Genomic DNA, 26,663 nt, shown 5'->3' on the forward strand with positions numbered 1-26,663 from the left:
TGAACATACATACGCAATCATCTGTTAGTTGAAAGCCGGCTGTGAAATTCTGTGTGGATTATGAAATTAAAATATCACTTATATTAAATATCACAGTGAATTCTAATAATATGAACTTTGCGCGACTTATATTTGCCAGAAGTGCTGGTGGCACATCTTTCACGCAGAAACTGACTGGTGTATTTTATCGGCAAATTACATGCAGCAATATTAAGCATGCCTCACAAAAGCCTCTGACGCAATTTGAATTGAAACTTCCAACACCATTAACACATAGTCGAAAGGCGGCACAACAGGCTACTGTTGGTGCTTCACTTGCTCAAGTTTTAAAAAAGCGTACCGTTCGCAAGAAGTGGGATGGCCATGGCTTTGAGGACTTGTCCGCTGAGGGATTTTTCAACGTTACTGCTTTTACTACTGCCGAAGAATATGATTTGGAGGCACTGATGAAAGGTTTAAACGAACAAAATTTGTACACTGTTAAGAAATATTTCTCTACAGACAATCTTGGGGCGGAACAGGATGTGTTATATGCGACTGCGAAATATCCAGTAGGTGAGGAAGCTCGCGATATAATTTTCTTCCGCGAAGGATCAGTAGTATTGTGGAACTTCAATGAAATTGAAACAAATAATTTACTATCGTTTTTGCGACCGTACGAGAAGGACCAATATTTAAGTCCACTAGTCCGTGGCGAAAGCGAGGTAATGCCGTATATGTACATACCTTCCACCGCAGTTGATGTTGAAGGTGATATCGTGTCTGCATCAGATACGGAAGTGGCACGTGCTTTCTTCTACAATGGAAAATTTTTCCTCGCATCAGAGGGTGATAATTTTCTACAAAAGTACACATTCTCCAATGCAATGGCAACCTCAATTAAACTTGGTATGTGGGAAGCTATGCTCGAACGCTACATTGATTCAATCGAATATCTAACAGATGATTTAAAACGAGGGCGACGCATACGAATGTCACGCGCCGAGGTGCTGCGCAAAACAGGAGAACTTTTTGCTTTGCGACACGAAATCAATTTGGCGTCGGATTTGTTGGATACGCCAGATTTCTATTGGGATCGCGAAGAGTTGGAAAAATTGTACCTACAAGTGTGTTCTTACTTTAGTATTTCGCGGCGGACGAAAGTTATGAATGAAAAGATAAATCACTGCGTCGAGTTGGCTGAATTAATCTCGCACAATTTGAATGACGCACATCATATTCGTTTGGAATGGATGATTATTATACTGATTATGGTAGAAGTTGGGTTCGAAACAGTACACTATATGGACCGTTTTTATAACAAAGATGAAGAGGATGCAGCCCTATCACATTGAAATGCATGAACAGGGGTTGAGAGGGGCTGATCAAGAGAATGCATTTAGCCGAACATGAAAGAGTGTTTAATATATTTCGGTAGGCAAATAAAGTTTTTCCATATTCATAAAACTAGTTTTTGTAACGGTAAGACTTACCAGACGGCCTCCGTAGCCGAATGAGTTGGTGCGTGACTACCATATCCAATTCATAGAGAGAACGTTTCGCCATAAGGATTTGTTTACAAGTTTAAATGAAAATAAGTTAATAGTGCAAATAGTATCAAATAGCTGAGCGAACTTCCTCGAGTTGAACAGAACTAGAATGAAATTTACATGAAAAACCAAAGAAGAAGCCCCAAATTTTTCGTTTAATTCAAATTTTAAAATATTATGTGCGGGGTACTTCTGTAAGAGAGATAACGTTGGCGAAGTAAATTGGTTTATATAGGGTGGGCCATTTAAAATTTACTTTTTGAATCGGCTTTAAAAAAAGACTAATCAATGTTTTTTCAAACTTTTTGTTTTATTTTGAAGATTGAACATTGTCATTTATGAATGAAAAATAATATCGTTGAAATGACTGCCACGACTGGCTTGACAGTAGGCCATTCGATCAACCCAATTTTTAAGCACATTTTCGATTGTTTGGGCTCCATTTCATGAATGGCAACTTCGATTTCGTGTTTTAAAGCATCAATCGTCTCTGGATGGTTAGCATAGCATTTGTCCCTAACGGCTCCCCACAAAAAATAGTCCAACAGGCTTAAATCACAGCTCCGAGGCGGCCAAGTGATATCGGAATTTCGGCTGATTATTCGGTTTTCAAAAACGGTAGCCAAAAGTTCGAGTGTAACTTTAGCAGTGTGACAAGTTGTACCGTCCTGTTGAAACCAAATGTCGTCCATGTCATCCTCTTCAATTTTTGGAAACTCGTTGAGCATGTCACGGTAACGTTAGCCATTTACTGTAACCGCGGCTCCTCGCTCATTTTCAAAAAAATTGCCCGATGATGCCGCCAGAGCAAAAACCGCACCTAACAGTGACTCCTTGTGGATGCAATTGCTTCTCTACAGTAACGTGTGGATTTTCTGAGCCCCAAATCCGACAATTTTGCTTATTGACATAGCCACCGATGTAAAAATCAGAAAAGAAGAAGAATATTCACCACTTTGGAAATAGGTTTTCAATATTTCCCAATTTTGCTGCAGCGTATAGCGTCCCATTTCGTAAATATCAAACCTTTAAGTAAATTACGAATACATTTGACATGTCATTTGTGTTACCATTTCGTTGTCGCTTCAGTTGTGTGCCGAAGTATGTCTTAATTTTGGCAGTGAACTTTTTTCCAACGAATTTCACTGATTTGATTCTGTTGATACTGTAATTATACTAAGAGCACAGCATGTATTGGTGGCGTCTTCCGACGATCACTACTTTGTTTTTCGCGCTTTCGATAACCGAATGATATCAGTGCTGCAGATAAACAAACAAAAGGAGAGAAAGTGACTCGTTTGTAAATATTCAGTGAATGGCTTGGTAATATTGGGATTTTTATATTTTATAATTTCTTGTGCTTGCTTTCGCTTACTCCTCCTCTTCACAAACGACTAATTTTTCTTCCTTTTGTTAGATTATCTGCCGCGCTGACGTCATACCGAACTCGGAAGGCGCAATCTTCTATTCTGTCATTCTTGCTAAGGACAATCTAAAATTCGTAAATTTTAGTGTTTTCAATAACAGGCTCTCCTTGCATTTTCGTTTACGGGAGCGAATGCAATTTGGTATTTTGAAAGTCAAAATTTTCTAAAAAAAATGCATCAGCAGGAAGCGAATTACTGAAATCAAAATAATAAATCAAGAAAAAACGAATCAATTGTGTTCGTGATTCAAGAGTTTTTACTGGAGAAGTTTGTAAACAGAGCTGAATGCTGGTTGAACATGCCTGTACTGTGTTGGAGTATGTTCAGTGTATAGCAGCGGTTAAAGAGGTGTCTATGTCTATCAGCTGATTGTTGCGCAGCTCGTGTAATTGGAGGAAATAATTTTATTAATTTTAAATAGTTTGCGCAAAATGCAGTTGACGTTAATTAACTTTTTTAAGAAAACTGTGCCAGGGCACATTTTCCGAGGTAAGCGGCGGCTTATAAAACCCGTCAGTAAGCGTGCAATGGACACGCTGCAACGCGATTATGAAAGACAAGAGCAAAATATGTTATGGTTGCGACATCCTTACTTGACAGTAGTAAGTTGTGTGTATTATTTTTAGGAGTACTTTGTGCTATTCGTATTAATGTTGTTATTCAATGTATTAAAGGAGGAATCGTCAGGTCATGCTAAGGAGCTGGGCAAGACACAAGCTAAACTTGCGATGTGGAACGATAGACAGACTTTAGGGAAATTGAAACCACACATAACGATTGAAGAGCGACTGGCACATTTGAAAGTAAAAGAAGCCTGGGAGTAAGAAAATGGCTAAATCTGTCATCCCATCCTTAATAAAAATTTTATATTTAGCGAATGTAATGCTAAAGAGGGTCAACAAGTTAAGATAGAATAAACTCTCACATATGAAATAGTTTTTCATTTATTTATTAATAAATTGTTTAATGCATAATATATTTTATGTACGATTTACTTATTTTCTACAAGATACAAACATTTTTTTTTGCTATTTTCAAAGATATTCTTCGTTTATAACCATACACTACTCCGTGCAACGTGTAACATTTTGTTTTTTGCTTTAGAATACAATTTTTAAATAACTAAAGACGAAATATTAATACAAATATAATTTTGGAGAACAGTGCAGTTTTATACAATTTTAATAACAATGGAAAAATATCAGAGTTTTTTTATGAGAACGGGCGTATTGTGGTTATATGTAAGAAGGGGTCAAAGGGTATCGATTGCTTATTTTTTGTTAGGTTAATGGAACAGAAACAATGAACACAAATTGCTATTAATCAAATCTGAATTTGTGTGCTGTTCTTGAGTGCGTCGTCGATACGCCACCTAACTTAAAAACCCAGGAATATGTATGTGATATTGATAGCAATAGTAGAGTTACAGCCAACGAACAATGCGCAGAGACATTCATTGGGTGAATCGCTTTAAAAGTGAAAGCTTTAAGCACTTGCAACACTAATTGTCTGTCTGTTTTCTAACTCTAAGCATTTTCAATCCGCAATAAGTGGTGCGGCTGTTTCACGCTTTTTTGCTTCAAGCGTCTTCTCAACGACATTTGCGTCTGGTTTTGCAGCCGCCACAACAATATCTATATCAGTGGGGGCAAGCGACACATTTGTCATGCCATCATCAGTGTCTGGTGTTACTTCCACTGGCGCTGTAGCCGCTATTATCGGTCGCGTTTCGGCACCCACAAAATCATCATTATCGGGATTTGTACCAAGCGCTGCTGCTGTTGCTGACACTGGTGACAATGGCGGTGGTGTAGTAGATAACATAACAGGCGAAGTGTTGGTTGCGGCTGCACCATCACCAATGCCACGTTCCACAGGAGGTGGTGTTGTTGGTGAAGTGGGCAATGAATCCACTTGCTGAGTGAATTCTTGATTTGGGCTTTCACGTGTGAACAAGCCCATCTTACTCTCAGGCACAGTGCCTGTAGCGCTTGAATCACTATCCATTCCAGTTGCAGTGGATCCGCTCCCAACACTGGTCATTGTGGGCGCTGGAGGCCCACCAACCAGATGTGCAGGCGCATGTTGCGGGTGATGAGAGTGCACCATACTCGTGTGTTGTTGTTGGCCTTGGTTGTGGTAACGCGGTATGTCTGCTTTGCGCCAGAGCGTTATCTCCTGTTGCTTGAAGTAACGACGATCCTCAGTGTCCATCAACACCAAATTTAGGAAGTACTTTACCGAGAATTTTTTGTTGATATCGCGCATAGTCGGTGTTAAATTGTAACCGGCAAGGAATACGCGGATTGGTATGCTCTCGCCCTTCACCGGTGCACCATCCATTATCTCGTATTTAGCGATTGTTTCATTTTCAGTGAACATATTCGGTCCAGTGCCAGTGGACTCGCGTTTAATAATTGCAATTTCCATATGTTTTATTTTAATGCGTACCAACAAGAAATATATCTTACCGATTATTGTATCTTTCAAATGGTATTTACTTTTATTGTATTCGAACTCGATGTGAAGGCAATCCTCTATGCCTACCTCCATTTTTATAGGATTATTCATCTCTGGATAACTGCAAAGCGTATGAACAGCAATGTCCACTTCACGCGTAATATCACTGATGCGACGCACAATGGTTGCACGCAAGAAATAACGCAAGCGTACATTTGAACCAGCATAAACCTCGAATTGCTTTTCAACATTTTGAAAATCGAAAGGGTAACTGTGGTTTTGTATAAGATCACCGGGGCGGGCCAAGGCCTTAGTAATGCATTTGAATTCATGGTGATTGCCACGATCATAAAATAGCTCTATCTGGCCAATGAAATCGATTTTTATGCCCTGATGCTCCAGTTTACTGCCAGGTTTCTTGAGTGTCACATTAACCTACATTAGAAGAGAAGTAATAATTATTTATGTAGATCCGCTGAACGGTTTTAAATATTTACATTTAAAAGTTATTAGGGTATTCATGTTTTCAAACATTAGCATGTTTGCTCCAAAACTCCGCATATACCTGCCCAAATTGAAATATTTCTGAAGTTTTCATTTATTGCATTAATTCTATTCTACTCATTGAGTTACGCTGCTATTAGCACACAATTAGTTATACTTAACATAATGGAATCTCACTTTCGAAGTTTGAACAGAGCTACTTTACGTTATTCTGACTGATAACATCTCACAAGCCTTTTCCAATTAAATTGGCTTTTTTCATACTATTTCAATTAGATATCAATCCAATGCATTATAAAGAAGTGGCTTCACTCTTTAACCCAACTGTCGGTCGTAGCCACCTCAGTTGTTAGCTGTCACTCTTGCATCGTCACTATCGCCCCGTATGCCTCTCATTGCCTAATACGCCCCCCTCTGTCTAAAACATATATGCACTTGTTTTCAATAAATTAATGCACATACCTTGCCCGACACAGTTTCACCGTCATAATACAACAGCATTTTTTCAATTTTTCCATCTTCTCCCTTGACCTCGGCAGTTTTCCTGTTTTCCGCTCCATCAAAAACGATATCGATCTCGGCCGATTGACCAAATCCGAGAAAGTTCATCGTTGCTGGCTTGTATTTTTGCGCTCTCTGCCAAAGTATTTCTTAGGTTATTGTTGAAGTTCTGCGTTTTGGAATGTTATGTGGATATCTATAAAGAAAATCACACGCGCACACAATAGGAAAACAAAAAAATTATTGGGCGTTTGATCAACAGCAGAAAAGAAATCTAACTTCGTTGCGTTTGATTAGTTGTGAATTTAGATAATTTTTGACAGTCGGTGTTGTCAACGCTTGTCAAAAAATTGTTGGGCATTTTCGCGTAAGGGGATTAATGAATGAGTTTACATGTTGTGGATTTTTTTACTAAATATAACTTTCAAGTTTTATTTCATTTTGTTCAAATTTAGTTTTCTTTGGTAGTTGGGATTTTTATAGTATTTATTTTAATCAATACCGATTAATTTTGTTTTCATTACCGCCACGGGTGATGGCAGCACATAGATTTACGTACGATAAACAGAGAACGTCGATAAGTACTACAGGGTGATTGAGAAGAAGGAAACAACATGCCGATAATGTACTTCAAACTTTGGTTTAAGTAGTCAAGGAGAAAATTGTTAAAAATTAAAATTAAAAAAAATTTTGATTTGGTGAACAATGTTTAAATTGTTAAAAATTAAATTTAAAAAAATATATATATAGTAAATAAGTCAAGCTTCTCTACGAATTTGTGGCATGCGCCTACATGATTTCTACGACCATCCCTTTGCAACATTTTTCAAAAAATACTAGGGAGTAATTTACAAACTAGTTATACCATATAGCAGTCTAATCTTTTTTATCGCAAATCAAATATGATAAAACTTTCGCAAAAGGAATTGGTCGGCAAAAATATCATTGGCACTGTCCGTCTGTTAAAATCAACCTTTTCAATCATTTTGGCGATTCGTGCCCACAGCGGGTATTGAAACTGTGCACTGTAATTATGCACAAGCCCATCCGGCTACGGCGCCCACCATTATTGCTATAATCTTTGTTCATTTAATAAATCTTTCCTATAAGAATTGTTTGAATAAGCAAAGATCAAACGATAGAAATGAAAACGACAAGTTCTAGATTCCGCCTTAGCATGAATTACAATTAATATTTGATTACACATTTTTAGGTTCGGAACTTTAATTTGCAATTTACTCAAATTAAGCCATCATAAACATTTACAAAAATTTATAAAAATGCGTTGGAGTTGTGGAACTAATTTTTTTATGTGAATATTTATGTAGGTGAAAATATTTTACTTTTTTGAAATTTTTACCAATAATCCGCGCTTAATAGCAGCTCCTTACGAACTTATTACTAGAACCGCCTGATTATCGAAACTAAATGAAAATAACCTCGTACTTTTCGATCTCACTTGAAATTGAGTTCACTAAGACGAAAACGAGTCGGAATGTGTATCGTTTTACTGAAGACGAATTTGGTCTATAAACCTGTTAGACTTCCGATTCTGAGTTTATTTTCTCCGATCTCTTGAGTATTTAATATGAACATCATACATACCAAATATATGTATGTATTACAAATAATTTCCTTATATTTCATTTTGAGCATACATACATATGTATATATTTTTATTTCCGTTTATTTCAATACTTCGTTAGCAAATTCTTTGCGATTTTATCTAATAAATACCAATGAGAAACAATAAACTACACAATTAATTCAAATGCACTTCAGCAGTCACAGACCGCTCGCGACTTCTTCTCTTTCAACATATTCGTCCACTCCAAATGATCCGCTGCATTCTCTATATGCGTGCGATGCAAACGCTTGCCTTGAGTAAGTAATTCTGCAAATTGTGATACGACCGGATCGTGGCCAATTGTCAATACCGATACTACATTTCCCTGAGTATCCAGATAGTACACAACGAATTTAAAATTATTCAAATCACCCTTGATCAACACATCCGAAAAACGACCATGCCCAGCATATCGTATACCTTTACCGAAAATCATCGTGAAGAAAAATGGTACCGCTCGCAAATCCTCAATTGTACCCGTCATATTGAGAGCAGCAATACGACCATGATATTGCGCCAACTGAATGTGACCAACAGAGCCCCGTTGATTTGCATTGGCCAATATGGGAGCATTCGCAATGTCACCGCCTACATAAACATCCACCACATTTGTCATTAGATGCATGTCAGTGTCGATGGAGCCGTCGGCGTTAATGTTGATGCCTGAGCCTTCCAAGAAATCTGTGTTATATGTTGAACCAGTACCCAATACAACAACATCACAGGCTAATTTGTTACCGCCAGCAACTTCCAATTCAGTAACGGCACCCTCGGCATTTCCATGCAACGCCGAGAGTCGGCTGTGACCTTTCATTATAATTCCTTTCTCACTATACAAACGATGAAAAAGTTCACCAACCGCTTTGCCGAAAAGAGCAAAAGGATACTCGCCTGAGTATATTATAGTTACCTGCAAGGAAAAAACGCACATTCGAGGTAAATGTACGAGTAAATGAAATTTTAAGAAATAACATATTTTATTTATACTAAATTATGCACTCCAAACTATTCTTAACATTAAAGTGTTCTTAAATTCATTTTTTCTCAAATTTCTGAAAAAAAACTTAATTTCCTAATAGCTGATGGCCTTCGTTGTTAGCGCTACAATTTTTCTTAAAACTTGTATAAATAAATTTTTATTAAATAAGTTAAGTAAAAATAAAAAAGTCCTAATTTCGAAACTAAGGCAAGGTTAGAGTAAAAAATCCATTTTTTGTTGTATTATTTTCAAGGCTGATAACCCCGATCATGGTGAAAAAAGTTTAGGTGTGGCCAACATCAGACCGTCTCTCAGCGAATTTGAAAGAATCAACTGATTGGCTGACGTAACCGGAGTCATGACAATGGTTTGCTTACGAAAAAATTAAGATTGTGTTGGTGATATACGAAAAAAATCAACACACTAATTTTGCTTCGTTGCCGTCTGAACAACAGCTGATTGGACGAGTGTGTGAATACATGGTGAACAAAATTTTTAGAGGTGTGGCCAAGATCAGCCCGCTCTGCGAATCTGAAAGAATCAGCCAATGGTTGATGGCTAAATCTAATAATCTTTCATCATTGATCCCAATGAGCAAAACAAGCTGTTGTTTACATGCCCTTCACTTCACTTCAAAACTAATTAGGTACAAGTTTTAAAGAGCCCGAGCACGTAAGCCTGAAATATATCCGCCCTGGAATATAGCAAAATTTATCGACATGATAATGTAAGCTGGAATATTAGAGGTTAATAACAGTAATAGTTTGGCACATCCAACCCTGGTCGATTAGGTCGAACTTTTTTGAAGCTTCTTCTTCCTTTTACTTTTCTTTTGAATCACTTTTCAATCTAGACGGTATTTACTTGTTCAACTTGCTTCGAAGCACAAAAATTGTGAGAATTTGCTAAAGAAAATGTAAGAGCTTTGCGGAGATCATTCCAAAATGTGGACATATCGTGTCGCAGTGATGTGACTGTCCCTTCAGCTGCATTTCTATTTATGGGAAACGTTTTTTTTTAGTTTGTATACCCATCGAACCCGGTATCTCACGCACCAAACTCTTTTACTATAGTAGTTGTTATCTCACTTGCCACCCAATACTACTTATAAATACTAAATACCACCACATTCTGATTTCTATTCTATGGAATATATATATTATATATAATTGGCGCGTACACCCTTTTTGGGTGTTTGGCCGAGCTCCTCCTTCTATTTGTGGTGTGCGTCTTGATGTTGTTCCACAAACGGAATAAACATAAAAAAAAAACAATATTTAATTCCATCTTTCACGTATCTCTTCTTACCGATTTAACTTTGTTGACCAATGCTGCAGCCACCTCCATTGCAATAAAGCTTCCTCCCACGCATACCAGATTTGTCTCCGGTGTAATTGCATTCAATATTACTCGAGCATCTGCGTAGTTGCGCAAAGTGAACACGTTTTTCAGATTATTTCCTTGTGTTGGCGGCCTCCTGGCGCTCAAGCCAGTAGCTATAAAGAGTTGATCATATTTGATTTCATTCCCATCCGAGCAAACAACTTTCTTGTCAATCGTATTAACTCTGGTCGCCTCGACCCCAAGCATAGCCTCAATGCCATATTGAGCATAGAAGTCGGCATCGCGGTATTGTATCATATCCAGCGCAATGTCCATGGACTTGGAAACTTTGATACGATCGTAAGGCAAGATTTGTTCGCGGCAAAGCATGACAATACGACCTGTAAAGCCCTCTTGGCGCAACGTTTCCACACACACGGCAGCTGATGGACCGCCTCCAATAACAACGACACATTGCTTATTCGACATATCGCGTTTCACCATATCTTTCAAGCGTTTATTTTTCTCCAAATCTGTGCGTTTGGCACGCAATTTTACTTTGCCATCATCTTCGACACGCACCATAAAACAGGGCAGCGAGTCCAGGCCAGGGAAATCTTCGATGTCACCGGTACGCAAACAGAAAGCGGCGCCATGCCAAGGACAACGCACACGACCCTGACCCAAGGCGCCAGTGTGCAATGGTGCGCCATAATGCGTACACTTATTGCCGACAGCTTTTATCTGACCTCCTTGCTTCACCACCAACACTTTTGTGTCCACATCGAAATTAAATTGCTTCATTTCATTTTCTTGCAGATCGTCAATGTTGCAGACTTCGACAGCGTTGGTATATTCCGACATGTCGCATTCGGATGTAGACTGATATGTACCTAAGGTGAAAGTTAACGAAAAGAAAGAAAGATGAAAAATGGAATTCGTTTTTGAAAGCAAATAGATAAGATTGTAAAAATATGCAGACAGTAGAAATTTCAACAAAAAACACAGGAATGCTTAAAAAGGTAAAAATAAGTGCGAGCCGCCTTTCTGAAAACGTGCGGATCGGAGTTGTCCTAGGGGGTATGGTGGGCTAACCGAAGCGGCAGAAACCGATAGTGTTGAGATGATTCCTTCGGTAAAAATCCAACAGAAAATGTATACAGTTTGCCTTTAAAAATTGTAGTTATGTTTAAAACAAAGTTAAGATAAGTTAATTAAGGCGATTTAAACAACAAGAGCTGGTTTTGATTATCGGCATTATCAGTCTTGGAATAGTTAAAAAAAAAGTAACACTAATTTTCTTGGTTAAATGGGAAAACGGAATTTAGAGGCGAGAAAAAGCATTATGCTCCTTTTTAATAGTACAATATTTATCATGCTTTAAACGATTTTTATGGAAAAATTCAACTGGGCTTTAGTTAATAGGTGTGTTCATGTAAAAATTATCAAATAACTTGCCAGTAACTTAATTTCTGAGAATTCGCTCTCAAAGAGAAAGATATCAAAAGAGTACATGAACGCAAAACCAGTAACAATTTGCAAGTTTTACGAACAGCTGATTGAATTTTTGGCGGAAAGAATCACAAAAAGTAAAATTTCTTACAGTTGAGCCACCTCATATTAAATTTAAATGAAGCAAATAAAATGCAAAATAACGAGAATCACAAGATTTTATTTTGTCCAAAATAATTTGCTTTGTGGCAATTACAGCTTTCTTAATATTTCCCTTGCTTCCGTTTTCCAAGAAGTACACGCATAAAACACAAAAGATACTTTCAATGCTTCCGATTTGTATTTCGGAAACTGCAACAACGGTGACTGGAGACTGTGGTTCAGAAGTACATAGTACCTCTACTTGTAAATCATTGGCCGATTCCTATTTAATATATGACTATAAATTTTATCAAAAATATATTTACTTACATTCTCCCTTTGAATCACAATTTTTATTCAAATTTGGAACTTTGACTCAATTCCCAAATTTTAATTCGTGTTTATTTTTACTTTGCGATCAGCTGTTTTTCACACTTGCAAATTCTTACAAGTTAAAATTTATCCAGTAAAAACTTGCAAGTTCCCCTCAAAATGAAATGTCATTTTGCTCTCACACTTTCCCCTACTGTGCAAGTTTTTTGGATACATTAACACCACAACTTGATAATTTGCAACAATTTATTTGCTTCAATTGTTACAAATTATTTACTTCATGAACAGATCTGTTGTAATTATCAATAATTTTTGATGTTTCATGACCAGGTGTTTAAGAGAAAACTTACAATTTATGAACTAACTGCATGTAAGCCAGGCGTAACCACACTGTACTCGTATTGTGGAGGTCATGTAACAATCGACAAGTAGAAAGAAATTGGCATTATTTCAAAAATCTATCCACTTTAATGACCTTTTATTGAGCAGCAACTTCATGTTGGCAAAACAGGTTTCTATTATTGAAAATACAATTTTTGTTTGCCTGCCAAATTCAAGCGTCCAGGTGTCAAACACCAAGAAGCACACCAAGAAGCACATCAAGGTATGCAAATTGCACAGTTACATATATTTATTCGGGCACCATTAAAACTCAACAATAATCATTATGAAAATATTGACAGCGGTTCATTTGATGTAAAATTATTTGTTACAAATTATAATGGCAAAAGTGAAAGGAATGTTCATTAGCTGTTCATTGAAGTTTACAAGCGACATACAATATATATATGTGCATACATACATACAAATAGACATACCTAACATATTGTTTTATATTCGTTTAGTAAATACTTCTTTAAATCAAAGGCTTTAAGATTTTATTATTGACAGACTTATTTGTCTACTATTATTAAAAATCACAGCATGAAAGTCACTTTGACTGAAAAAGTTGTTATAGAAATATTTTTAGGTTCTTCACTATAGTTTCACGACTGCTCATCATCAACTGCTTCTTACAACAAAGTAACTGTAATTAATATAGCAAAACTTAAGAAATTTGTATTTGCGCAGAAATTCTAGCTTAGTTCTCACAAACTACACTGCAATATCACTGGTTTCTCATCAGTATAACTTAATATTACTTTGCGTTGATTATGTCACTGGCAAGTTGTTGGTTTACAATGCGAACAAATGAGTGCGAGGAGAGTGAAATATGAGCGTAATATGGAAGAGAGTGTATGGTATGCAACTGACGAGTCAACTGGTTTTTAATGGGATTCTCGAGAGTATTTGTTTTGTATTTACAATAATTATAACAAATTTGCAAAATAATTCGTCGTCATGGTGTCTAGATTAATACTCGTTTACATACATACTTTATACTATACAAGTATGTAAGAATGTAAAAGGTGTGCTCAAAAAATTAGGTGACTTTTTAAATTTCGCGAGCAACGTACATATATTCGATTTATAAAAAATCAACGAAAAAATTTAACATGAAAAATATTGCGAGTATTGTAAAAAGATAAATCGACTTATCTATTCTTTTATATGTATATATATTCGTACGTATTAAAAAATAGTGCAACAATTGTTTAGACAAAGCTTATCATCTAATTTTGTTATGTAATTTGTGGACCGCTAACTTATGATATGAATTGTATGATAACCTCACTCAATGTAGTCGAAAGTTTATCACTACTTTGTTAGGAATTATATTTTCTATAATTTTGTTGCAATATGTACGCCTATTTTGATTGCAGAGCTTTCTTTCGGTATGTCTGTCACTAAATTTACATTTACTAAATTTCTTTCTCTTTGAATCTTTTTTCCCACATCACCGTGGTTTAATTCATTTCAATTTATTTCTATTAATTAAATATTTTTTTTTATTTCATTCCATTTAATTTAATTTAGTTAAATTGTATATTATTTTATTTACTCAGGTTTTATTTCTTTCACCTTATAACTTTCCACTTAATTTATTGTAATTTTGTTTTTCAGTTATATTTTTAATTTATTTTTGTTGTATTTTATTTTAACGTACTTTATTTTATCTCAATTTATTCCGGTTTATTTAATTTTTTATTTTCCAACTTTGCAACACTAAACAAATTGGCCAACAACTACATAACTCATACGCCCCTACCGGCGCATCAACACAGCCATGCAGCCGGCTAATTTCGCTTTTTAAAGCAACAGCCATTCACGTTGCAATAACCTTGAGCGATATTTTCTTGGCAAAAAAGCAAACGTAACACAAACCATAAAAAACTGAGGAAACGAAAAATTAATTACGCGTATTCTCGTATTAACGAGCGATAAAGCAAAACCAACATTCAAAGTAATTCAATTGTTTGATCATAATGTTTCGTTAATGTAATCATTTTGTTTTTTGTGACGCGATGTTTCTGCCTTGATTGTCTCAATTTTAATTTTTTTCACTTCACTGACTTCTCTGAATTTTGTGAACGGTTTTTTAATAATTTATAATCTAGATTACCTTGCCTCGCCGCTTTCTATTGCGTTAACTACGAAGTATTTTTTAATAATTTGGCTTTGCTCAGCGGCACTGGAATGTACAGAAGAAAATTTCACTACAGACTGACATTTGAATTATTATGAATGACACAGATTGTGCAAAGCGAATAGACAGCGAGAATCCTCAGAGTTTTGAGTTTGCGTAGTGTTTTTGATTCCATATTTCTTCTTTTTTCACATTTCGGACATTTGGGTTTACATGCAAACTAAATTCATTTCAATAAATTTTAACCTTTTCAGCAAAGCTAAAGGTAATCTCCACGCCGGAGGACAATCACGCGATGGAGAATTTTTAACCTGATATTTGAATTAGGGTACAGCACAAGTAGGAACTTACCACTTTTTAGCACCTCTTAGGCTTTAATTTTCCGGGAGTTTTGGGTGTTTCGTTCTTTCTTTAACGACTTTTATTTGTAATTGAACACGCAAGTGAAATTAAAAAACTATTAATTGACAATATATAAATAAAAAATTCAAAGAAAAATGTATTGATCTGTGAAACATACAGTTTTGGAGTTTTTCATTTGAAGAGGGTTGAGAGAAAAATAGCAGCAGAAAAAAAGGAAATTAACAAAGTTTTCCATCGATATAAGTGGATGGTTAATATAATTTTAATTAAGAGACGCCATATAGTTGTGTATTAAAACTCTCTTTATAAAAGGAATTGGTCGGTTCACAGCCAAACTCAATTAAACTGGTTAGTCAATATCCTATTTTTCGGGTCGATCCTATTTTTTCATTAAAAACTTAACCTGTTATGAGGGTAAAAAGGACGATTCGCTTATAGAATGCATTCATCGTCTAAGGCTTCCAAGGCTGGATTATGGACTAGTAAATTCAATAAAATCGCGCCAATTCTACCCTAGTGGATATCCGTTAGTTTTTAAGCAAAATGTATACACACACGCTCATACAAAAAACTTATGAGACTTCATTAAGAAAACATTTTACACATATGGACGTACATATGTAAATACGAAAAACACCCAAACCATAATTTCGTTTCTACTTTACTCACCATCCTGATGCTTGGCTGATGCATTCGCGTCGTCTTTGGACGTTGTAGTCGAATATTCCTTACAATTTGCCGAACCCATAGCTACTGATTTTCTGCTGACTAATAAAAAATTTGTACGCACTGTATGTTGTTGTGGTTGCGGTTTCGTTTTTTCGTGGTAAAACCTGTTGAATGTTCGAAGGGGAATGCTATTTATAATGCGAATAAAATAAACACAAATATGAAAACAAAAGTTCAGCATAACTCCAAACAGTCTAACTCACTCTGACCTTCGCTTTTGTGCTGACCTAAAGTGGCAATGGTAGTTATCGCTCGCAGAATTCGCTCGTCGAAATGTCGAATTGTTTAGCTCACTAAGATAGGTGGTCAGAAGTTTACTATTGGTATAATAGCGCTGTTGTTGCTGCACCAATAACTGGGATGATAAAATGCTGCCACCCCGGCGCGTTAATAAACTCCTATGCGTGATAGGTGTTTGTGATGGAATGCCAAACGCGCACAAAACACGCAAGAGGTTGTTGAGGCAATGCAATAGGATGCGTTGAGATGTACGTCAGAGAGAAAAATACGTGGAATCTTTTTAGCACAACTTATAAATGGTTATGTACAAAAAGAATTTTTATATGAACGCATATATTACAATATATTTATTTTTTCATAAATGCATGAAATCACGAATAAAATTGTATAATTTATATAATAGCGTTGCGCGTAAATAATACGTAGCTATTTATGTATTTAAAACGAAAAACACTTGTTGCATTATTATCTCAATTTAGTGTTTAAGCACTTGAATGTTTGCATGCATATCCAACATACATACATATGCTTATGTGTAATAGGGTCTAACTTTAGCTTTATGTTTTACTTTGTGTGACTAATGCGTGCAAAACCGGTGAAGGGTATTTCCAATTCATTTACATGAAACGTCATAAAAATAATTATACACAGCTTTGATAGCTGTATAATAAAAACAAAATATTTAGTATACTTTTATGATCTTTCTACAAAGCAGTTAATGCATATTTATGTGCATACTATATTTTATATACATATATGTATACATATGTATCTGCGAACGTATTTGACTTAATAAATCCTCATTCGTATAAGAAACATACGTACGAAACACGCGACGCCGTGACTGGTTTTCCCCCCAATCATTCACTGTGTTACGTGTTTTTGTTATTGCATTTTTTGGTTTGTTTTTGTTTCTACCAACTCTTATTACTAGAGCTGTTCACTTTGGTTCGCATTGAACTTGTTTGATTGGTATTTGTTAAGTTATACGAAGTGAGTTTAATTACTGTACTATTTTTATTATCTTTTTAATTATTGTTCACACTTGTATGTGTTTATTCAAATAGCAAAAAGTTCACAAGGAATTTCGAATTCCTTTCGGCGAGTATGTATTAACTTACGTACATCCAACACGCGTGAACGACAAATCAAATATGAGCAACGAACTTGGCCAACTTGCACGACTAACTGATTTGTACTAATGCTACTCTTACTTTTACGTGTTGTACATATGTATGTATTATATATGTGTGTATGTATATGTATGTTTGCATATACTTTGTTTGGGAGCAAAGCTAACAGAAAACTTGATATGAAAAAAGTTAAGAAGTGTCCGAGTTGGGGCCGAACCGAACTTTATATGTATACATGTATGTATGTATATGAGTACCCAGTGCAAGATTTGAGTAAAATTCATAGAAATAGTCTAGTAGTGATGATAATTACAGCTATCAGATCGTTTGATAAATAAAATTGAAATATTTTTGCCTGATTAGCCTGAGACGCAATATAATTTATCAAATTTTAACTGCCTATTACATGAAAAATGCTCGTGATCACTGGCCAATGCCTTTTAAATCATTACTAGACAAAAGGAAATCTCATTTCCAACTTTGGTTTATTTTATGAAAGTGTAAAACGCCAATGTACATTTAGAAAAAAATTCTAACTTCAAACAAGTAGGGGAAATTTAGCAAGTAAATGAAATGAGAGGAAGCTGATAGTTTCTGCTGGAAATTTATTTTTGTTCGCGGATTATTCTGTTGAATGTTGCAAAAGGCTTAATATATACATATTTGGCACAATTGCCAGAAAATTTCAGTGAAATCCACTCGGAGATGAATTACAGAATCTCACCGTGTGTAATAGACAAAGATAAATGTACTTATATGACTAAATTAACTTTTTTCATCGTTATGGACATTTTTAAATAGGGAGCGTGTCATTATTCTGTATTACAAAATTCTGAGTGACAAAATTCTGTAAATTGCAAAAATATTCTGCTTTTTAAAATTTTGCTTTTTTAAAATTCTGCTTTCTAAAATTCTGCTTTTTCAAAATTCTGCATGTTTAATGCGAAAAATTCTGCTTTATTCAAGTTTTGTGATTTTCGTCATACAAGAAGTAACAAAATAAACATTTATTCCATAAATATACATATCGCACCCTAAATACAAAAGGGTCACAACTCAAAATTTTCCACACTCAAGCTTGACTTATTTACAGTAGCACAGAAAACAAACTATGTGACATATCACGCTGAAATTTGCCATGTAAGCTTATAACAGTCCTACCAAAAAACAAAAAATTTATTTTTGCCATATGTCATCCGCGGACCGTTTTATTGATACCGTCTCCTTCATATTTGAGCAGAAGTACATTTTGAGTTGTGACCCTTTTGTATTTAGGGTGCGATATGTACATATATGTTTAAGCGATAACAATATTTTAGTTTAGCCAATTACATTTAGTGTGACTTAATTCATTTCTTTTCTTAATAATCCTTCGAAGCGGTTCGTTTTTTAGAAGAGTTCTACGCAAAAATACTGTGGATTGCGTAGCCGGAGTTGGACTGATGAGGGTTATTTTTTTGAAGCGCGGCCGAAGGCCGCCCACGCGAAAAGAAGTTCTACGCAAAAATACTGTGGATTCGATCGAAGCTGAAGAAAAAATTATTATTATTATTATTATTATTTTTTATTTAATATCTCGAATAATAATACAAAATAATAATAATAATAAATTATATTAAATAATTACATTACCTCTTTAACATTGTTAACATTATATTTTAATACAGAATTTTGAAAGCAGAATTTTAGAAAGCAGAATTTTAGAAAGCAGAATTTTAAAAAAGCAGAATTTTAAAAAGCAGAATTTTGTTTTTAGAATTTTGTACATACAGAATGTCGACACCAACCCTTTTAAATACACATTAGTTTGTATATCCTTCTCTATCTCGATTTCGTTGGACTATTAAAAACAACTGTTATGTTAACAAAGCTATAATACCCCAGTGCACTTTTATGTACCATGCATAAGCATATATATATACATACATACATACCACATTCAAAATTCTCACACTTCGCTACAATCGAAGCTTTTGCGGCACATTCATCTGTTGGAGCCGCATAAAATAAAAATTACTAGAACTATAATCTTCGTTTGCGGTGTCATTAAAAGTAAAATGCCTACACTCATGTGTATATATATACTATTTCAGCAGATATGTGTGTACGTATTTATCAAAACCAAAAAGATAATATAAGTTTTTTGTGGTTTCAGCAAATCGCGAATGCCTTCGATTTCTTTTATTTAATAACCATTCTCTACAATTTTAGACCTTTGGCGAATTCATTGTTAGCTGAAAAGACCATTGTCATATATTTTACATAGGTTTCACAATATTTAAAAATTGGGTATGTATGTACTGTTTCCATAAATCAAATTGACCATTTAAATTAATTCATAATTTTTGAACTACATACGTGTTTCCATAATACCATTTCAAGTTTTACACGAATAAAGAATTAAAAACACGCAAAGGATAATTGCTTGCAATTTCAAAAACAAAACATTCTCAAAAAATATTTGCCGAATTGAGTGTACTCTTCCATTTCAATTGCTAGTAATATTTGGCAATTGTAAATATGCATCAAGGGAAACCGCTGCCGCTTACTCAAAAGCCGCAATTGATAGAGTGAATGGGTATTTGAAATATTTGCATATTTTAAACACTGACGCCATGCATACCCACTGATAAGCGAAAAAGCTTAACACAACTTTTGTTTTGCTGTTTTAGTTTCTGTTACTTTTCTAGCACTCCGTCCATCTATTTGCTGATAAAAATTTGAAAACTCAATCGAAAATGGACTTAAGTACTTAATAAGTCTGGCAATGCAAACTACAAATGTAGATAAAGTAAATGCATATTATATAATTGCCCAATATTTCACTTTAAAAATATTTATTACATTTTATCGCCGTTCTATGATTTTCATAGATGTGATTGCACCGGTTTGTGTATTATTGTGATCAGTTGAGCTCGAATTGCAATTAGTAACAGCTGATTGGAGATGACAGGGTTGCAAATTTATAGCTGATTGGGATTTGACCAAGGTGATTTGACTAATGCGTTAAAATTTGGGAGGAGCTGGACCAAATGTGACAGTCTCATTTGAACTTGGCAAGTTTTTATTACAAACAGCTATAAAACCACTAATTTAGATTTCTTTACTTTCTCAATCACACAATATTTAGGTAAAACGACTGAAAATATTTTACTACTTCAACTTACTTTGCTACATCTCCAAAATATTTGGTTTATTTGTGACAATGAAGAGCAATATTCCATCATCAACAATAACTTTCTTGTTTGAGCCCACGGCGTGTTGATGGTGTAGAATTCAATTTAAAGGGACTAGCAGCGTTTTACATTTTCTTTCTTGCACATTACAAGTATATGTATCTTTAGAAAAGAAGTCATGCAAATTCGAATAAAATTCTGTGCACAAGCATGTATTTCCTTTATTATCTCTGTACATAATAGTTTTGAAGATGCTATGGTGCATTCTCTTTTGTTACAATTAAAATGAATTTCTTATCATAAACTCTATAGATAAATACATTAATCACGCAAATTATTTTAGTATTTAGTGTCTGCAATACTAATTTTGCTTTTTAAGATTAGAAATAATTTAGGTCTATAAAAAAATATGCAAATTTTTCCTATCGCCAATATTAAATTATAATTTTGGTAAAGTTTCTACGTATGCATACGTATATATGTGTATGTATATATTAACAACTGTAAATCGTTTTATATTCTCATTCATCACAAATTATTCATTCTTTCGGGTGTTTCTGACAAGAGTCGGCAAAGTAATTTGCCACAATAAAGGTACAAGTACATATATAAATAAAATTTTACAAACTTAGAAGATGTACGAGATGAAAATTGGTTGACTTGTTGTTTGTTGCTTTCGTGATAGCTTTACAAGCAATAGTGCTGGACTTCACGGTATGCTTTTATACTTGAGTAATGCTAACATTCGGTAAGTTGTCGCTTAGGTTTAATTTAGTAGTAATATAGGTTGAGGTTTTTGCTTAAGCCACTACCACATCTTGTATCCAGTTGAGAGCGCCACGTATACGTCTTAGACGTGCACGTGCCAAAAAACTGCAAATCAATAGATATTCCACATAAGTGCGGCGACCACTGGCGTTGAAGCTGAGCTGATCAACAACTGCGCGACCCTCACACATAACTTTTGTGGTGAGTGAAAGCAGCCATTGGAGTATCTAGAAAAGTAGAGGTATATAGAAAAACAAATTACTAAGTGAGCAACGGTTGAACAGCGTTTAGGACGGTTGTACTCACCTCCGGGCTGTTGGGCATACCACCTGCCTTTAGCCATTTAGATGGTGCCCACAAAAAGAGCTGCATTACATTCGCTGCAATATCAGGGCTAACCCGCTTTGATGGGCTCGGATTCAATATATTATAGATTAATTGTTGCACAATCACTGGGCATTCATCACTCAGTGGTGGCAGATCGTCCTCTTTATAATCACTATTGCGTAGCGATAGCGTTTGCTCGCCATTAGCCATAGCCAAACCACCGCTGGATGAATAGAAAGGGTTACGCATTCCGAATATTTCGTAGGCAATCGCACCACAAGCCCATAAATCCGCTTTAGCATAGTTTAAGACGGCAAAGGGACCTGGTTGTTTATTAATGATCTCTGGAGCCATAAGTGCTGCATTTCCGCCCTTGTCGATATCGTACGAGGTGTAGGGTATTTGCAAGCCGTGCACTTTATCTGCCAAGCAACAACCAAAATCAGAGAGTACCAACACTGGTGGCGAATCGTCATCGTTTTTTTCAATGAGTATGTTGTCCGACTTAAGGTCGCGATGTGCAATGCCGTGACGATTAATATGTGCAGTGGCTTCAAGCAATTGCGCCAGTAGCAATAGTTTAGTACGAGCGCTCAGATTGTGTGAATCGAGCAGCGCACGTAAGCTGTAGTCGTAACGTTTCATCAGTAGGTATAGCGACATGTTGCGACCATATCCATGTGGATTAATGCGTTGCGGCTGAGCGATTGGGTACAGCAAATGACCATCGGGGAAATTGCGCACCTCATCACAAAAGAAACCAAACATACATACTATATTTGGATGAGGCGGCAAAGAGAGTGTTTGATTTTGTAATAAGACCTCCCACTCGCCTGCCGAGTCATTCATGCGACGTGCACGTGCGGGCACAGTCTCCTTGTACATGGCACGCAATATGGAGAGTGCATTACTTTGTATATCATAGTTAAACATCATTTTTAAAGCGAGCGGATAACGATTAATGCTAGCAAGAGGAGAGTCAATCGGTTGCTGTAATCAATAAGTGGCATATATTTTCATATCAATATACTCAAAATGCAAATTAATAAATACCAGTCCCTGCATTCCGCTGCTAACACCTGAGAAGCCCGCATTCATATCGCTATTCAAATCGGTGTCCGATTTCTGCGTAATTTCCGCTTCCTCGGCACTCGATCGATGTCCCCTTCGCTCGGCAACAAATGCGGCCGCGGCCGAGTTCTGATTATACAATTCATTCAAGTTATCCATAGAACTGCCAAAATTGTGTACGAAACGCGACATATTCTGTATTGGTGACATTAACTCTGGGTGGAAGGATTGCTGTTGTAGCGGTGTAGGTGCGCTACCACGGCCCATAGCTGCCGCAGCTTCAGCATCATTCGTTGTGTTCAAAGCTGGCGTTTCTACAGATGCAGCAGTACTGCTATCATTTTTAAATGCTGCCGAATATACTACGGCGGCACAACCTTTGGCAATCGCTGGTCCCACTTCCAATTCATCTATGCTGAAATCACTACCCAATGTTTCAGATATTTCATCACAATTCCACGACGCTTGCAAACGACTGGCAGCTTCGCGAATCTCCCAACAAACACCCTCTAATTCATCCTCTTTTGTTAAGACACCTGCTCCCGAAGCCAAACTTACGCCGACGAGTGCAAAGAAAGGTGCAGAATCACCATAGAAGAGCTTTTTAGTTGCTTGTTTACGCAAATCTTGGGAGTAATTTGTTGTGACACGATTCAAGATGTTATCGATAAATACTTTGCGCGCATGTTGTCCAACGCTTAAGAGACCGGTTCGTGGAAGGGACTTTGCCGAGCCACTCGAGCCTGCATTTCTGATGCCATTAAGAGCGCACCTAGCTGGTAAAGGTCGCGCGGACGCGGTAACAGTACCGGAACCCGGCTGAAAGTTTGTTAGACAAAAAGAAGTTTAATACATTTATCAAGGCACTCAAAAATTACATTTTCCATACCCTCAAAGAGTTGGGTAAGCTTCGGCGCGTCTTATCTCGATTTTGTTCCAAAATGTTGGCGTGTATATCGCGTCTCCAGTAGCTTTGTAGGAAATAACGACCATGTTTAACCAGTCGCAAGGTTAGTAGGCGCACAGACATACTTGGCGACCTCTGCTAACACGCCTATGCACCGCTAAATGTAAAATATGATGCCCGCAAACCCACAGTTGTTGGTCTCACACTACTTTTCTGTCGCACCGCGGGGGTACACTTGTGTTTGTGAATTGTTGTTTTGACAACCAGCTGAACGTAGGAAGAATTACGTCGTAGAAGCAAAAGAACGAGAAAATAACAGAATAGGATGCATACATATATTTTTATGTAGTATATAATATGGAATACTTACTCGACTTGCTTTTGTCAAAAATCGCTATATTTTTGCAGCACACACTACGGCGTATCATACACTTTGAATGTGATTGCCCGTGTAAACGCGTTTCCTCCTCTTTTTTGCAATTATCTAACAATCGCAATATTTTCCACGCTTGACTACTTACTATGCCTAAGTTTGAGCCCCTGCATGTAACAACGAAAGTAATAAATATCTAGTAATCACTGTGCTTCAACTACACTACTACTGCTTTTCTACAACTTACTGTGGATTGCATTTACTATAGAGACTAGCTGAAATTTCTGCAGTTGGTGCCTTGTTTATTTTCTTGTCGCTTGAAATATTGCTGCAAATTTTACTCGCCAGTTCGCTTCTTCATCGGTAATCACTATAATTAGCAAACAAAAACATTGAAAGGCAAACCATAAGCACACAAAAGAACGAGTTGACCGACACACAAGACACGATCACAATGGAGAAACAGCTGTATTATACAAGGTGGATTTATTAAGGTGACAGCATTCACCCAGCTGAATTTTTCGCCGTAGGTATGGCTTACGTCAAAATGATATGCTTTGTTTGTATGTATTGGTATGTTTACATTCGTATGTTTACATTTGATTACTGATTTTGACGTGATGCTTGGACCAAACGCAACAACAAATACATGTAGGGTTTTACTTATATGTGTTTGCTGTCACCTGAAATAAATTCGCCTTGGTATTATCCAAGGTGGATTTATTAAGATGACAGCATTCACCCAGCTGAATTTTTCACCGTAGGTATGGCTTACGTCAAAATGATATGCTTTGTTTGTATGTATTGGTATGTTTACATTCGTATGTTTACATTTGCTTGCTGATTTTGACGTGATGGTTGGACCAAACGCAACAACAAATACATGTAGGATTTTACTTATATGTGTTTGCTGTCACCTGTAATAAATTCGCCTTGGTATTATCCAAGTAATGTGGTCTGTCATGAATCCAGTATACAACAGTGTAATTGGTACCTTACGCCAAATTTATTTAAAAATGCCGAATGTGCCGAATAAGTTACGGCAATAAATGAAGCCATTAGTACTACAAATTTAAAAGTTATATTAAAATTCAAACAGAACAATGAAAATCAGTACCATAAAGATATATTTTCAAGGCAAATAAATACGTCGTGCATACTTCGTATTGTCTGTTAACTGTGCTTATTACTCGCTACTTTGAACCGGGATTAAAGCACTTGTTTCAGTTACAGTTATTTTCCATGGCACTGCATTGAAATGCGACTGCTTTCATCAAATAATGTACGTTAATATATACATGAGTGTTCTCGTTAACAGTTCTTGCTTTGTCTTCTTTGTAAACCGTCAACTTTTTTGTGTTACATTTTAATAATTGATTTTTAAAAGGAATGAGCGCATTTAGTCGAGCTTATCGAGGTTTGTACAGTTTTGTGTTTATAATAACATTATAATTCATTAATGATTTTTAACAGATCCAAAATCTCCCCTCACGCCCCTCAAGCCGTTCGCTACGAATACTGCATTTAGTTTTGATTTAGGTGGTGACGATTCGCTTAAACCATTCATTGAAGCCATTGAGGCACAACGCACTAAAGGAACTTCTAGATCCTCGCCAGCTGGGCAAGCTGGTGGTATAAATGTGAATCCAAGCAAATGCACCAATCAACAACCAACATATTTGAACACGAAAAATGTCAAATCTGATGGAACTCCTAGATCCTCGCCAGCTGGGCTGGCTGGTGGTATAAATGTGAATCCAAGCAAATACACCAATCAACAACCAACATATTTCAACACGAAAAATGTCAAATCTGAAAATGCTATTAGAACGCGAAAACTTTCCGCGCGATCTACTTCTTCAAAAAATTCGGGTATGATTTCTAACAGTGAACCAGATAATTATACAAATTGGGGTATGAGCAATAGCAAACCACCGAAATATGAGTCAACTTTCGATTCCTCTTGTGGTGGCGGGCACCGTCTTGATGATAATGATTCAAAGGCAACAAATTCGGATTTGTCGTCTTCGAGTTCTTCATGTTCCTCTTCTACAAGCCATCATGAAGATATTTATCGTCATAGACCACCCAAACTGGTTTTCGATGATACACCGGGCGATGAAATAGACTCACGTATGCCATCTGTGTTCAATTGGGTATGGAATCGTTTGTCACCAATGGCAAATCCTTCAATCTATGAGTTATTGGCGCGCGTTGGAATGCAAGAGTATTGGACAATCTTCGAACGGGAAGAAATTCTCGATTTGGATGTATTTTCTACTTTAACTATGGATGATTTAAAAGTTATTGGTATTCAAAATCCAAACGACTGCTTCAAAATATTGAAATCTGTTGGAATGGCTCTTAACTTTTTATCTGGTCTGTTTGCACTTAAAAAGCCATAGCTATTTAGTTCACATGATGTTATATGTATGTTTTTGTTAACGAATTAATGTTAGAATTTATGTGTTTTGTTGTTTTATTAGATATTGATTTGTATTGACTTTTTTTTAAATAAACTTGACTATTACGAAAAGAATAAAAACAGTAAGTAAGTGCTAAATATGAGACACTCGTATTGCCTGACATGAAAACTTAGAAGAATCCCTCTTACTAACGAGTGCTACTTTTGAACAGCGAAGTACTTCGCAGTTTTCCATTTTTTATTTACACATACATTTTATTTCAATAGTAATTATAAAATGACAGGCAATGGCAAACCTCCGAGTGTATTTCTATCATAAAAAAGCTCCTCACGAGAACCATTGCCGTT

At 36.1% G+C, this 26,663-nt stretch overlaps 6 protein-coding genes across 20 annotated transcripts; 3 read left to right on the forward strand and 3 right to left on the reverse strand.

Moving 5' to 3' along the window:
• The first annotated feature begins 8 nt into the window (after positions 1-8).
• LOC129239337 (required for meiotic nuclear division protein 1 homolog) lies at positions 9-1,446 on the forward strand. The gene has a single exon (XM_054874775.1). It carries the CDS (start codon positions 111-113, stop codon positions 1,332-1,334), a length of 1,224 nt encoding a protein of 407 aa, XP_054730750.1. The 5' UTR covers positions 9-110; the 3' UTR covers positions 1,335-1,446.
• A 1,845-nt stretch (positions 1,447-3,291) lies between these two features.
• Positions 3,292-3,932, forward strand: LOC129238009 (ribosomal protein 63, mitochondrial). The gene is made up of 2 exons (XM_054873037.1): positions 3,292-3,558; positions 3,631-3,932. Exons 1-2 carry the CDS (start codon positions 3,388-3,390, stop codon positions 3,778-3,780), a joined length of 321 nt encoding a protein of 106 aa, XP_054729012.1. The 5' UTR covers positions 3,292-3,387; the 3' UTR covers positions 3,781-3,932.
• Positions 3,890-6,783, reverse strand: LOC129238008 (vacuolar protein sorting-associated protein 26). The gene is made up of 2 exons (XM_054873036.1): positions 6,383-6,783; positions 3,890-5,851 (listed from the first exon to the last, which is right to left on the reverse strand). Exons 1-2 carry the CDS (start codon positions 6,527-6,529, stop codon positions 4,493-4,495), a joined length of 1,506 nt encoding a protein of 501 aa, XP_054729011.1. The 5' UTR covers positions 6,530-6,783; the 3' UTR covers positions 3,890-4,492.
• A 1,307-nt stretch (positions 6,784-8,090) lies between these two features.
• Positions 8,091-20,182, reverse strand: LOC129239317 (apoptosis-inducing factor 3). Of its 15 annotated transcripts, none has more exons than XM_054874739.1 (5): positions 20,113-20,182; positions 16,099-16,293; positions 15,836-16,023; positions 10,336-11,243; positions 8,091-8,958 (listed from the first exon to the last, which is right to left on the reverse strand). In XM_054874739.1, coding segments are annotated over exons 1-5 (2,052 nt in total). In that variant the 5' UTR covers positions 20,115-20,182; the 3' UTR covers positions 8,091-8,199. The 15 variants fall into 15 exon arrangements, with proteins under 15 accessions (XP_054730714.1, XP_054730718.1, XP_054730716.1 ...); XM_054874743.1 differs by lacking the exon at positions 20,113-20,182 and adding an exon at positions 19,203-19,222 and having other exon boundaries at positions 15,836-15,999; positions 16,105-16,293; XM_054874741.1 differs by lacking the exon at positions 20,113-20,182 and adding an exon at positions 19,203-19,222 and having other exon boundaries at positions 16,105-16,293.
• Positions 20,183-20,629: 447 nt separating this feature from the next.
• Positions 20,630-24,332, reverse strand: LOC129239316 (serine/threonine-protein kinase Pink1, mitochondrial). Its single transcript, XM_054874736.1, has 6 exons — positions 24,138-24,332; positions 23,888-24,057; positions 23,500-23,784; positions 22,593-23,429; positions 21,519-22,529; positions 20,630-21,439 (listed from the first exon to the last, which is right to left on the reverse strand). Exons 3-6 carry the CDS (start codon positions 23,638-23,640, stop codon positions 21,245-21,247), a joined length of 2,184 nt encoding a protein of 727 aa, XP_054730711.1. The 5' UTR covers positions 23,641-23,784; positions 23,888-24,057; positions 24,138-24,332; the 3' UTR covers positions 20,630-21,244.
• Positions 24,333-25,140: 808 nt separating this feature from the next.
• LOC129239319 (uncharacterized) lies at positions 25,141-26,484 on the forward strand. Its single transcript, XM_054874753.1, has 2 exons — positions 25,141-25,307; positions 25,364-26,484. Exons 1-2 carry the CDS (start codon positions 25,280-25,282, stop codon positions 26,293-26,295), a joined length of 960 nt encoding a protein of 319 aa, XP_054730728.1. The 5' UTR covers positions 25,141-25,279; the 3' UTR covers positions 26,296-26,484.
• Positions 26,485-26,663: the final 179 nt, after the last annotated feature.

Source organism: Anastrepha obliqua, chromosome 2 (assembly GCF_027943255.1).
Source record: "Anastrepha obliqua isolate idAnaObli1 chromosome 2, idAnaObli1_1.0, whole genome shotgun sequence".
NCBI classification, from domain to species: domain Eukaryota; kingdom Metazoa; phylum Arthropoda; class Insecta; order Diptera; family Tephritidae; genus Anastrepha; species Anastrepha obliqua.